The sequence below is a fragment of the Hylobates moloch genome, unplaced genomic scaffold (assembly GCF_009828535.3).
Source record: "Hylobates moloch isolate HMO894 unplaced genomic scaffold, HMol_V3 SCAFFOLD_17, whole genome shotgun sequence".
Taxonomy (NCBI): Eukaryota; Metazoa; Chordata; class Mammalia; order Primates; family Hylobatidae; genus Hylobates; species Hylobates moloch.
This window is the reverse complement of record NW_026652292.1, coordinates 77,552,102-77,565,370: the sequence shown is the minus strand read 5'-3', so window position 1 is coordinate 77,565,370 and position 13,269 is coordinate 77,552,102. Positions and strand designations below refer to the sequence as shown.

Genomic DNA, 13,269 nt, shown 5'->3' with positions numbered 1-13,269 from the left:
TCAGCCTCACAAGTAGCTGGGATTACAGGCTCCCACCACCATGCCTGGCTAACTTTTGTATTTTTAGTAGAGACAGGGTTTTGCTATGTTGGCCACGCTGGTCACGAACTCCTGGCCTTATGTGATACGCCTGCCTCAGCCCCCTAGAGTGCTGGGATTACAGGCATGAGCCACCGCACCCGGCTTGAGCCAATATCTCATAACAGCCTCAGCCATGGCTTCCAGAGCCCCTGCACTCAGGGAGCCTGATAACCATGGCAGCCAACTGGGCATCTGTGGTTTATTTCCAGCCCTCCAACCTCAAGGGCTGTTAGGGATGGCATTATCCCGCATTTGTGTAGCACAGCGGTGCTGCTGACTGATGCAGCCAGCGTTCTCCCTTTATCTCATTTCTGGGGAGCAGAGCTGCCACGTCGACCCAGGGCAGATGTGTCCTCATGCCAGCTGTGCAGGGCTGGGGTGAGGCTCATACCCTGTCTGACAGATGAGGATGCTGAGGCTTAGAAAGGTTTGGTGGATTTTGTCCCATGCAGGAGTCTGTGGGCCGCAGAGGTGGCATGGAGCCCTGGGGTCTCTGCCCACCTGCTGTTGGCTGTTTCACGTCTCTGAGCCTCAGCTTCCTCCCCTGACCAAGGTGCTGGTGGTCATCAGTCTGTCCTTGGGAGGCTCACAGTCGGGGGTGGCGGGGGTGCCATCTTACCCAAGCCCAGGGGACATGGTCCCTAGAGGCAATCATGGCAGACTCTCTGGGAGCGTCTTTGTAACCCCCAGGGTCTTGTTGCTTTCCAGGCCAGTCCCCGGAGGGGCCCTGCACCCGGAGTTGCATCAGGCCTGGACGGGCCTCTTCTGTTTTGGCTCCAGGCCCAGAGACCACAAGCGAGCTCCCCGGAGACTTGGCGGGATCCAACCGTGAACAGGTGATGCCAGAGGCTTTCTGCGAGTGTGTGCAGTGCCCCGGGTCCCCTCAGCCCTGCCTCATGCAGGCTATGTAGCCACCCGCAGGAGGTGGGAGGGGTAAAGAAGCTCCAGGTCTGGAAGAACATTCTGGAAGTAGTTGAGAGAGAGATTTGAGGAGAGGAAATGAAACATCCTGAGATCTGGATGGGGAGTGGGGAGGAAGGGGGTTAACTGGGTGCCAGGCCTGGGCTGCCATGGAACAGGCTTCATCTCGTTGACACCTCCTGACACCCACGAGGCATTGCTGCCACCTCTGCTCTGGAGAAGCGATGAGACTCCAAGGGCTGCTGTGACTCCCCAAGGCCCCCAGCTTGGAGGTGGACTCCGAGATCCAGGCTCGACGGCCCACACTGCCCCATGCTGGCCCTGAGGGTCAGGAGCCTGCGCCCCGACCCACCTCCCGCGGCTCACTGTGAGGCTGAGGCAGTCGTAGCCTTTCTCCACTTCCATCTTCTCGACCCTGAGGAACAGAGCTGTGCTGGGACCCGCGAGCCCGGCTGTGGTTGTGTGGTTCTAAATAGAGAGGCCCTCCGTTATATCTTTATTCATTCATGTCCCGCTCACGATGCATCTCTTATTTTTGCTGTTGGATGTCACATCCCTATATGCCCCGCTCCTCACCGCCCCCTTCCCTTGAAGCCCAGGGCAATGTCTTAGAACCTGGAGGTGGCCTATTTGACAGGTGAGGTAGCTGAGGCTCCAGCAGGTTAAGGAACTTGCTCAAGGTCACACCCAGGATTGAAGCCAGGTCTCTAGGTCTGTACCTCTCTGGGGCAGGTGCTCTTTTCTCTGTGGGCAGCTGGGAAGTGCCTTGGTGTCTGGATTCAAGGACATTGCAGACAAAGGCAAAGACAACAGAGGATGGGGTGCTGCCCACTGGCAGCTCCAGGGAGCAGGGATGCAGTGGCCCCTCCAGGCAGGGGCAGCAATCCTGGCCCTTAAGCCCCCTCTGCCTGAAGGGGCTCCGCTGCTGGTATGTCAACCTCCAAAGGCTCAGAGCCCCTCTGTCCTTTGAGATGCTCCCTGTGTCCTTCTCATCTGTGTCTTTAGACCCGCTGAGCCTCTCCCAGCTATTCTAGGGGCTCCACCTAGAACTGCCTGCAGACTGCCAGGTCTGGGAGCAGCCCCTGGGGATGCACAGTGAGCCTAGCTCAAGGCAAATTTCATCCTCAGGCCTCCCTCAGCCCAGCCGGGGCCTCTGCTGTGAGCTGGGCTCCTCCTCTCTGGATAAACACATCGAATAAGTGAAGATAAAAATACATTAAAAAATATGGAGGAAACACCTCCTGTGTGCCCAGCACTGTTCTAGGCCCAGGAGTTGAACAGAGATGAAGTCCTGTCCTCAGGGAGTGGACGGCTTGCACCAGCCCCATCCACGACAGCCTTCTGCAGCACTGTTCAAAATCTGCGTCTGTGCTGCCCAAGACGGTAGCCACAAGCCACACAGGGCTAGTGCCACCGCAGAACTGAATGTTAACCTTGATTTAATTACTTTACATTTTAGGAGCTCCATGTGGCCCATGACTAGTGGATTGGATGGGGCAGGGCTATAGGGGGAGTTAGATGATATAGACAGAAATATGTAATATGGTGTGAGGGTATGGAGGGTGCTGTGGGAGAAGATGACGTGGGGTGGATGGCCTGAGAGTGAGGGAGGGCGGTCAGGGAGGGCCTTCTCAAGGAAGTCACATTTGCATTGAGATGTGAATGAAGCCAGGGAGTGAGCCATGAGGGTATCTGGGGGAAGGACGTTCTAGGCAGAGCGAAGAGCGTGTGCAAAGGCCCTGGGGCAGTACCAGCTGTGTCCTGTGTGGGAAAGAGCTTGTCCCCTGTGCAGCTGGTGAGGAAACACGGAGAACCCCAGGAGGTGAGTGGGGGTGGGGGTGCTCAATGGAGGAAGGGGCTGTTTCACACCTCATCTTCTCTCTCCATTCGTAGCTTACTCTGGCAGAGCCCAGCTTGGATGAACAGATTCTTCTCCTGGTCTGTGGCTGCCCCCCAGGGGAGTGCTTGGACGAGTCACTCCTCCCCATGGACCTGGCCTGGATTTCAGAGAGTCTAGCGGCTGACCCGGCTGCAGAGGCCTCTCTCCTGGTGCAGACGTCCGCACTCCCTCTCTGGGAGCCGGCTGGGGACTCCACTTCCTGGCCACCACTGGTGCTCCAGGAGGTTCCCTCAGATGGACAACAAACCCAAGAAGAGTTGGTCACCAGGTCCCCGCCTCCTCCCAAAGCCACAGGACACCCCAGCTGGGATTGTCACCAGGCAAGAGGCCGCAGAGCCTCCCTCTCCCACGAGGACCCCCACGTTTCAAATCAACGATTTCCAAAAAAACACCCCAGGGATCTGAAAGACACTTGGAACAATGGAGGAGGAAGCCTAGTGGGGAGAACTGAAGACGGGGAGGCAAGGGGGACTTTGGGCAGGAAGGCGAAAATCCTTGGTGACAAGCACCAGCTGAGTCAGGAAAGCCGTCAGAACCTGAGCTTGGAGAATGGGGCTGGAGCCGCAGAGGACGTGCAGGGCCAGAATGGGGCTTCAGAGACTAAGGCCGCCGCCTGCCGCCCTGGGCCCTGGCAGGAGTTTTTGATGCCTCTTCTACAGGGGGAGGCCTCAGTATCAAAGGAGGGTCTCGAATCCCTGAGAAGGAGGGAAAGGGTGGAAGGATATGTCTGGGGTCTCCGAGGAGGACTGTCATCAGAGAAGGAGGAAGCAGCGCCCCTAGCCACCTTCTCCAGGGCTCACGAGACCACAGAGCCATGGCCAACAGACAGTCCGCTCATTGCAGGGAGAGGCAGAGCCATTGGGAGGACAGCTAGGGGCAAGGAGGAAAACCAAGTGTGGCTTGGAAATGCTCCGCTTCTGCCAGGAGAAAGCCTGGAGGACAAAGGGCTAGAGGAGGAGGAGGAGGTGCCACATCAAGAAGCGTCCAGTCTGGGATGCAGGCGTGCCCCCGAGGAGCCTGACTCCCAGGAACATGACAGCAAGGAAATGCTTTTTTTCGTGGGAGAGACAGGTTTGCCACTGTTTCCCAGATTTGCCTTACCAGCTGACGGGGGCGAGCCCACTGGTCATGGTCATCCACAGGCTGTGAGCAAAGGACGCGACAGGTGTGCACTCACAATTGATGAGCTTGCACAGGCGGTGGAGGCTTGTTTGCAGCAGCTGTCCACCCTGCAGCCGGGCAGCAGGGGCTGGCAGCGCTCAGCCTCTGCGTGTGGGGGAGAGAACTGGAGCTTTGCTCGGAAGTGGCACAGTGGCGGGGACAGAGCTCACTCTCAGCAGGTTTGGGGAAATCAGGGTATTTGTTCTGACGAAGAAGCAAAGTCTAAAGAGAGTGGTGAAGGTGATAAGCCAGGAAAGACCACGGCCCTGGGCACCAGCGAAGTTCCTGATAACCCAGGGACACTGCCTGATTGGGCTGAAGCCAGCCCAAACCCTCCACAGGGGCCCGCTGAGCCCTGGGGTGCCCTCGAGAGAGTGAGGAGCAGGTTTCGTCAGCTCATTTCTGGATTGAAGAAACAGAGAAGCCAGATTTTACACGACAACACCAAACTTCACGGAGACCAAGAGAGGTTCCATGAAAGAGTGTGCGCCCTTGAAAGAGAGAGAGAGAGAGAGGTGACAAAAATATCCAGGCTCGAGCGGGATAACCGCAGGCTGGTAGAGGACATCTCTCAGTTAAAGAAAGAACTGGACCAATATTTACAGGCCATCTCTGACCTTGAAGACTGCAATGGGAAGAGTTATGGCAAAATTTTGGACCTTGAAGAGGAAAATGAAAAACTGAAAGGGAATCTGGGCCAACTCCAGAAAGTCATGTCTGAGAGTGTCAGGAAATCCAAAGACACGATGGAGCAAGTCACCCTGGAAAACTGGAAGCTCCAGACGCTGATCTCGAAGCTTGGCGTCAGTTATAAAGGGCTGATAAAGGATATCGTGCTAGGAATAGAAGACATGATCCGGGCCTTAAGCGGGGAGAACGAGCACCTTCTACGCAGGGTCCATGTCCTGGAGAGGGAAGTCACCTTGCAGAGGAGCATGGATCAGGGGCGTTTGGTTAGGGGAAGGGAGCACCTCCAGGGAAAAGCCAAGATGCATGCTGTAGACAAAGAGGTGCAGGTGACTCCACTCACAGGACAGCTGCTTTCAAGAGCTTGTGGACCAGCCTTGGAGGAGGAAACGAGTCTGGTTGCAGGGCAGACAGGACCTTCCACAGGCATCGGGAATTCCAGATGCGGTGCTGATTCTCCCCCTCCATCACTGGTCTGGAGAAACGCTGGTGGAGCCAATGCCCTGCAAGATGTTGGCGGAGCAAGAGTGAAAGAAGCACATTTGGAGAAAGAGGAGAAGAGGCCCAGGTGTTCTGAGGCTCAGGGGCAAGCTCTGAGGTCCCCGAGCAATGGCCCCGCGGTAGGTTGGGTCTGCATATCTGCTTACTCATCACACGTGGCTCTGTTCCAGGGGCCACCCCATTCACTTATGCAATTCACCAGAGTCCTGTGAGGGAGGTACAATCATTCTCCCCACTCACCAGATGAGAAGAGGTTGGTACAAAGAAAATAGAGAAATGCAGTCACTGCAGTCGCACAGCCAGTGAGGGATGGAGCAGGGACTCATACCTGGGCGCTCTGGTCCCGGGATCTCTGTTCCCACCTGCCATGGGAGATTCAAGCCTGCCCCTCTTCTTAGGCTCCAGGAGGGCACCTAGGGGGTGTTCACACTTTAAGATCAGATCTTGCATTTTCCAACCCTGGGGTTTTTCAAGTGGCCCAAGTCCTAATTCTGTACATTGGATCTTGAAAGTTGCAGTGAAAAGAACAGTGGACTGTAGAGCTTGAGAAAACAGGGTTCCAACCCGGCTCTGTGCTTGCAGAGCTGTGACTTTTAGGCCACATGCAGACTTCTCTGAGTCACTCTCCTCATCTGTGGACAGTTCTTGACTGTTGGGAGTCCTGGGATAAAACACTCATAATGTTCCTATGGTGGCCATGTGTGGGATATTTACACCCTGTGTAAATATGTGTAGGATATTTAGCGTTGAGACCCTGGCATTCACTCATTCCATTTTCTATCTCTGTTTCTTGGTCCCATCTCGCTCCACCCTCTCTCCCTCCTTTCCCCTCTCTGTGTCTCCTTCTCTATCTCTCCATCTTTCTGTCTCTTGCTGTCCCCCTCCTGCCTCCCTTTCCCCCTTTCTCTGTCTCTCTCTTCCTTCTTTCCTTTCTCTCTTTCCTCCCTGCCCCCAACAATTTTATTAATCATTTCAAAGAATCTGTTTTTAGTTTTATTAATTTTATTTATTGTTTATATTTTACTTATTGGTTTCTTCTTAGATTTTTATTTTATTTTTATTTTTATTTTTGAGACAGAGTCTCGCTCTGTCACCCAGGCTGGAGTGCAGTGGCGGGATCTTGGCTCTCTGTAACCTCCATCTCCGAGGTTCAAGCAGTTCTCCTGCCTCAGCCTCCCAAGTAGCTGGGACCACAGGCACATGCCGCCATGCCCCGCTAATTTTTTGTATTTTAGTAGAGACAGGGTTTCACCATGTTGCCCAGGCTGGTCTCGAACTCCTGAGTTCAAGCAATCTACCCACCTAGGCCTCCCAAAGTGCTAGGATTATAGGCGTGAGCCACCGTGCCAGGCCTCATTATATTCTTTCTTCTACTTTCTTTTGGTTTAATTTGCTGTTCTTTTTCTTGCTTCTTGTGTTGAAAACTTAGGTCATTGATTTTCAGCTGTTCTTCTTTTGCAATCTATGCAATTAAAGCTATAAATTTCTCTCTAAGCATCCCACACATTTTGAGATGAAGTCTGTTCAGTTCAAAATAGTTTCTAAGGATTCGAGATAAGGAATATGTATTGCCTATCTACTATGTGCCAGGAAATTTATATACTATCATTTATTCCTCAAAATTGCCTCAAAATGACATTGTTAGGGCCAGGTGCGGTGGCTCACGCCTGTAATCCCAGCACTTTGAGGGGCCAAGGAGGGCGGATCATGAGGTCAGGAGTTCGAGACCAGCCTGACCGATATGGTGAAACCCCATCTCTACTAAAAATACAAAAATTAGCTGGGCGTGGTGGCATGCCCCTGTAGTCCCAGCTGCTTGGGAGGCTGAGGCAGGAGAATTGCTTGAACCTGGGAGGTGGAGGTTGCAGTGAGCCGAGATTGTGCCACTGCACTCCAGCCTGGGCAACAGAGCGAGGCTCCGTCTCAAAAAAAAAAAAAAAATGACATTGTTATAGCTAGCCCTATTTTATTGATTTAGGAATTAAAGTCCAAGAGGATGAAATAAAAACAAGCAACAACAACAGAAGCAAAAAACCTGAAATGGCTTCTAATTTCTATTATGATTTCTTCTTTGACCCATGGGTTATCTAGAAATATGTTGCTTAATTTCTAAGCATCTCTGTAATTTTTCAGTTAATACATTTGTCCTTTATTTCTAGTTTTATTTCATTGCTGTCAGAAAGCATACAGTATATTATTTTAGTCTTCCAAAATTTGTTGAGACTTGTTTTATTGACCGGGCTATCGTCTGTGGCCAACGGTATATCCCACATGCCCTTGTGAAGAATGAACATTGTTTGATTGTTGCATATCAATTAGGCCAAGCTGGTTAATTGTCCTAGCCAAATCTCTTCTATCTTTGCTGATATGTTGTCTATTTGTTTTGTCATTAACCAAGACATGTTTTAAAATCTTCCACTCTGAGTGTGCATTTGTGTATTTCTCTTTTTAGTTACGTTATTTAAAAATCTATATATTATAATGTTCTTTAATTTTTATTTATTTATTTTTGAGATGGTGTCTTGCTCTGTCACCCAGGCTGGAGTGTGCAGTAGTGTGATCTCAGCCCACTGCAACCTTTGCCTCCCGAGTTCAAGTGATCCTCCTGCCTCAACCTCCCAAGTAGCTGAGACTACTGGCACCCACCATCATGCCCAGCTAATTTTTGTATTTTTTAGTAGAGATGTGGTTTCACCATGTTGGCTAGGCTGGGCTCAAACTCCTGACCTCAGGTGATCCACCGGCCTCAGCCTCCCAAAGTGCTGGGATTATAGATGTGAGCCACAGTTCCCAGCCAATTTATTTTATTTATTTACTACTTTTTCTATTTGTCTCATCTGTTCTGTTTTCTTTTATTCTTTCTTTCCTCCCTTTGTTTTTGGTATTCATTATATATTGTTATTTATTTTTCTTCTCCATTAGCTTATGTTTTAGTATTATTCTTTTAGTGGTTACCCTCAGGATTTCAAAATGTATCTAGTAATTATTTAAATTTACTTTAGCTTTTTTACCATGTCCCGATTAATGTAAAAATTTTTCAGTAGTTTAACTTCATTTATTCTCTTTTTACTTTTTATTATTTATTTTTGTTATATATTACTCCTACGTAGAATAAATCTTATAAGTCACTGTTATTTTAAACAATTGTATCTTTTTCATCTACCCGTATCTTTACATGTTCTTGTGCTGTTCATTCTTTCTTACTCTTCTGTGGCTCTGATTTCCTTTTGCCTTAAGAACTGTGGGTTTTTTTGTAGTGAGAATTTTCTGGTGATTAATTTTCTCATATTTCTTTTTATGAAAACAATTTTTTAACCTTCATTAAATTTTTTTCTTCCCATTGGATTCTGAATTTTAGGTAGCCAGGTATTTTGCTCTTTTGGCTCTTTAAAGATCTCATTCCATTGTCTTCTGCCTCTCATAGTTTCTGTCCAGAAATCAGTCGTAATTGTCATTGTTTTTCTCCCTCACCCCCCCGAAATAGATGTGTTGTTTTATCTCTGACTGCTTTTGTAATTTCCTATTTATCCTTGAGTTTTGGCAGTTTCACTATAATGTGCCTAGATATGGTTTTATTTGTTTTTGTCCTGCTTGTTTTTATTTATTTTTTTTGAGCTTCTCAAACTTGTGTAGTTATGTCTTTTTATCAGACTTAGAAAATTCTTGAACATTATTTCTTCAAATATTTCATTCTGTTCTATTTTTCTTTCCTCTCCTTCTAGAAATTCAGACTTTTTGGCTCTCTCTCTCACATCTTTGAAAAATCCTGTATCAGTTTTAAAAATGTGTGTTTCTGTTTGGATTTTCTGTTGACCTTTTAGTTCACTAATCCTGTATTCTACCATGTCCCATCTTCTGTTAAATCTATTCAATGATTTCTTAATTTCATTTATTGTATTTTGCAGTTCTAGGATATCCATTTTATTATTTTAAAAAGAGATTCTGGTTCTCTGTTGAAATAGTCCATCTTCACATCCATTTTCTTTATTTTTCCTATGTTTTAAAAAATATAGAGATCATAATTATTTTGAAGACCTTGAGGTTTTTTGTTTGTTTGTTTTGCTGCTAACACCAATATTTGAATCATCTCTTTGCCTGCTCCTATTGACTATTTTGTTTATTGGTTAACAGTCGCATTTTTCCGCTTCTTCATGTCTAGGAATTTCAAAAACTTTTATGTTGGACATTGTGTATGTTATGAAGATTCCTGATTATTGTCTTTCTCCAAAGAATGTTGAGTGAATTTTATTCTGACAGATAGTTGCATAATCAGCGGATCATCTTATTCTTGTGTAGGCCTATTTAAGTTTTGCCCTCAGACCTAGTAGGGCTTGATATTACTCCTAAGGTGTGGCCCTTGCTCTTAGGGCATGGCCTGTCAGTGATATCAGCTGAGTTCCACAGCATTCACCAAGTCCTCTCCATTTTGGCTTTGCCAGAACTCTGCCATCTTCTCAGAAGTGTGTGACCTGTGACATCTCATCACCAATTAACTTCCAAGCTGCTGTTCTTTGCAAGGCTTAGAGTCTTCTACTGTGTCACATAGCTTATGATTCAGCCAAGGACCCAAGGGACATTTCTAGGACAGTATTTGGGCTTTTATTCTCTGCAACTCTCTCTTCCCTGTTACTTTGTCCCACAAACCCCAGCAGTCTTAGCATCCCTAAACTCCAAGCTCTATTTCTCCATCTAGCAGGACCACCACTTTCAGCTTGGGCTCTATTTTCAGCACCTTTGTTTGGAAAATGTTTCAGAGAGAAACCTAGGGAAAATGTGGAGCCTGCCTTGTTGTGCATGCTTTTTCTTAAGGATTGTGGCCCTGTACTAGTCATCTTCCAATGCCTGCAAAGCATTACTTGTATATATTCTCCCCAGATTCTATAGTTGTCCAATACCAGTGAGTAGGAGTGTGGAAATCTGAGGAGTTGAATGTTGAGCTGAGACTTTGAAGGTTAGAAAAGAGCAGCAAGGAAGAGCATTCCAGGTAGAGGGAAAAGCGAGTGGCCAGGCCTTGAGGCAGGACAGAGGCTGGCTCATTGGAAAAACAGAAAGTAGCCAGCATGGCTGGATTCCAATGGCAAGGAGGGGTGTAGTGTGAAATGAGGTTGGAGAAGCTGTCACAAGGCAGGTTGCAGAAGGTTTGCAGGCTCTTGTTTGGATCTTTTCTAGATGTGGTAGGAAGCCATCAGAGGGTTTTGAGCAGAATGATGTGACCCAGTTTATACTGTGAAAAGATCTGTCTGCTCCAAGAACAATGGTTCGGGTGGATTGAAGGAGAACAGTTGAGAGGAGTTGGTGGCTGGATAGCCAAGAGGTGACACTGGGGTTGAGGAATTTGCAGTGAAAACTGGAGCTGGAGTCCATGGGACTTGGTGATGGACCGGAAGTCACCAACACCTGATGTGTTACCCTTTGACCTAAACCCCTCTGTGGCTTCCTACTGCACTGGGCATGAGATCCAAACTTCCTACAGTGAGCAGTGTTCTGGCCCCTGAGACCCTCGGGAGCTTCCACTGTTGCTGCTTATACCCCCAGCCTCCACACTCCATGCTGCCACCTCTGCCCTCATTCTTCACCTTCTTCATCCACCCCTCCCTGAACCCAGCTTTCTCCTCTAGGTCTCCTGTTGGGGGGCATCTGTTCCGGAAAGCTTGCCCCCACCCCCAGGCTGGGTTCTGTGCAGAGACGAGTCAGAGCCGACTCATGTGTGTCTTCTCCCAACTCATGTGTGTCTCCTCCCAACTCTGCCTTCAATGATACCATTTTGGTAGCTTGCAGTCAGTCATGGTGGGAATATTCACACCATGGAAACTGGCAAACGCTACCAATTGGTACTGTCCCCCCAACTCAGAATGTGGTTGTTGTACAGTTGCCACCCCCCAACTGGATGATGTCTCTGTTCAGTGCCCCCTTCAGGTTGTCACAGCCTCCTGGCTTCCCTTTATCAGGCTGTATTGAATGTTGAACTACCTGCCTGTCATTCTCCACACCAGCCTGAGCTCCTGGAGAGCAGTGTCACCACTGCCCATCTCAGGCCAGCGTACACCCTGCACACGTGCTCATGATGTCTGCTAGACAGCAGGAGACTCTCTGGGCAGCTCACAGGGCTGCTGTGTGGGGTGGTCCCATGGGACAGCAGGCTGGCCCCACCCGCACAGCCGTTCTCTTTAGAGGATACTTGGGTGCTCTCTGAGGACCCATGGGACAAAGCTCTGGTCCAAGTCACTGCCAGAGGAGGGAGGCAGAGGAGGCAATGTACTTCCCAGAAAGGTCAAGTTGTTTTGAAGTCTTGAAGCTGAATTTTACGGGACCATTCGGAGCACCCATCTGTTCTTAACAGGGCCCAGCCTGTGCATCTCAGGCCCATGTGGTGTATATTTCTATTAATTAAAAAAAAATCTTCTGCTATTGTATATTTTATTACGAGAGATGCCCCAGCAGCCCTGGAGTCACCTGAATTCTTCCTTCTCCTCCTCTTCTCCCTCGTCTCTCTTTCCCAAGCAGAGTAGCTTGGGTTCCCCCTCCTACCTACCCCTGCTAGGTCGGGATAAGTTTTGGGGGCCTTACAATTCCCAGGGAAGCTGCCTTAAAGGAAAACAGAGCTGCCATCGCAAGGGGGAAGGGCGTTTGAGAACTGTCTGAGTTTCTGGGCTCCTAAATCTTCACAAACAGAACTTTTAGCAGTGCTGTTCCCTTCTAAGGCCGCCTTAGCAGCATGAACCAAGAGCTTAAAGATGCTTATATCGGGCTGGGCATGGTGGCTCATGCCTGTAATCCCAGCACTTTGGGAGGCTGAGGCGGGTGGATCACCTGAGGTCAGGAGTTCAAGACTAGCCTGACCAACATGGAGAAACCCCGTCTCTACTAGTACAAAATTAGCCGGGTGTGGTGGCACATATCTGTAATCTCAGCTACTCAGGAGGCTGAGGCAGGAGAATCGCTTGAACCTGGGAGGTGGAGGTTGCGGTGAGCCAAGATCATGCCATTGCACTCCAGCCTGGTCAACAAAAGCAAAACTCCATCTCAAAAAAAAAAAAAAAAAAAAAAGATGCTCACTTTGTTGACCCGGAAATACCCCCCGATGGTCTCAGGGAAAGCATCAGAGGTATGTCCAAGTATTTATGTACAAGGGCCTTTGTCACAGTTCCAATTATAACAGCAAGATGTTAGAATAATCTGAGTGTTCAGCACGGCCCCAGGAGGCTGCGTATATACTAATAACAGCATTTTCAACATTATTTGGTAACATGGAAAAACGCCCAGGACATGATGTTAAGGGAGAAAAGCAGAAAACAAAAGAAATATATCATATTTTAAATTTTATGTAGAAAAATATGTTAGTATATGTGTTTATGTATGCTTGTGTGTATGTATGTATGTGAGTTATTAAAAAAAATAAGAATTTAGACTTCAAAACCATTTGGGGGCAGTAGCACCTCTCCCATTTTGCCACACTTCCCACAATGCAAAGCCAGCCTGTTCTCTCTCACTGTCCTCTCTCCCAGAAATTCCCTTTGGCATCTGAATGAAACCCACTAATCTCACATTAGATCCAAGAAGAGTGACAGGCAATTGTGTATTCATTTAAGAAAAGTGCCTGTGGGAGATATAGTATCTTCTGTTTTATATAAATATATTATGCTTTAGCATAATAAGCATCTCATAATTTGATTGGAACATTCTATTTCACTCATCACACTGTTTCAGCATAACAGTGACTGGCATCTATTACAGCAGATTCTGGAATGCCACCCCACTGCACATATTTTTGAAGCTAATATTCCAGGCTGTTATTCTGGGGCTCTCCAGGCCCTCCCCAATGCCCCCCTCCAGAAACCAAGCAGAACCACCCACTCCCATACATGCACATGTCGAGGGGCTTAGCAGGAAGTCTGCAGGAAATCTATGGATAATAAAGCTTCTGCAGGATAATTGGATTGGGAGTGATTTCTGCTACCTTATCTTCTAAAACTGTTTTACTATAAGAGAAATGTAAGCGGGGGGAAAAAAAGCCAAAA

At 48.4% G+C, this 13,269-nt stretch overlaps 1 protein-coding gene across 4 annotated transcripts in view; it reads left to right on the top strand.

The window, feature by feature from the left end:
- CUNH4orf50 (chromosome unknown C4orf50 homolog) overlaps window positions 1–13,269 on the top strand; it is a 63,850-nt gene that overhangs the window by 28,459 nt on the left and 22,122 nt on the right. For all 4 annotated transcript variants that reach the window (XM_058430158.1, XM_032135395.2, XM_032135393.2 and 1 more), the window contains 2 exons: window positions 790–917; window positions 2,896–5,370. In XM_058430158.1, the coding sequence (XP_058286141.1) occupies window positions 790–917; window positions 2,896–5,370 (2,603 nt within the window). The remainder of the gene's footprint in view (window positions 1–789; window positions 918–2,895; window positions 5,371–13,269) is intronic.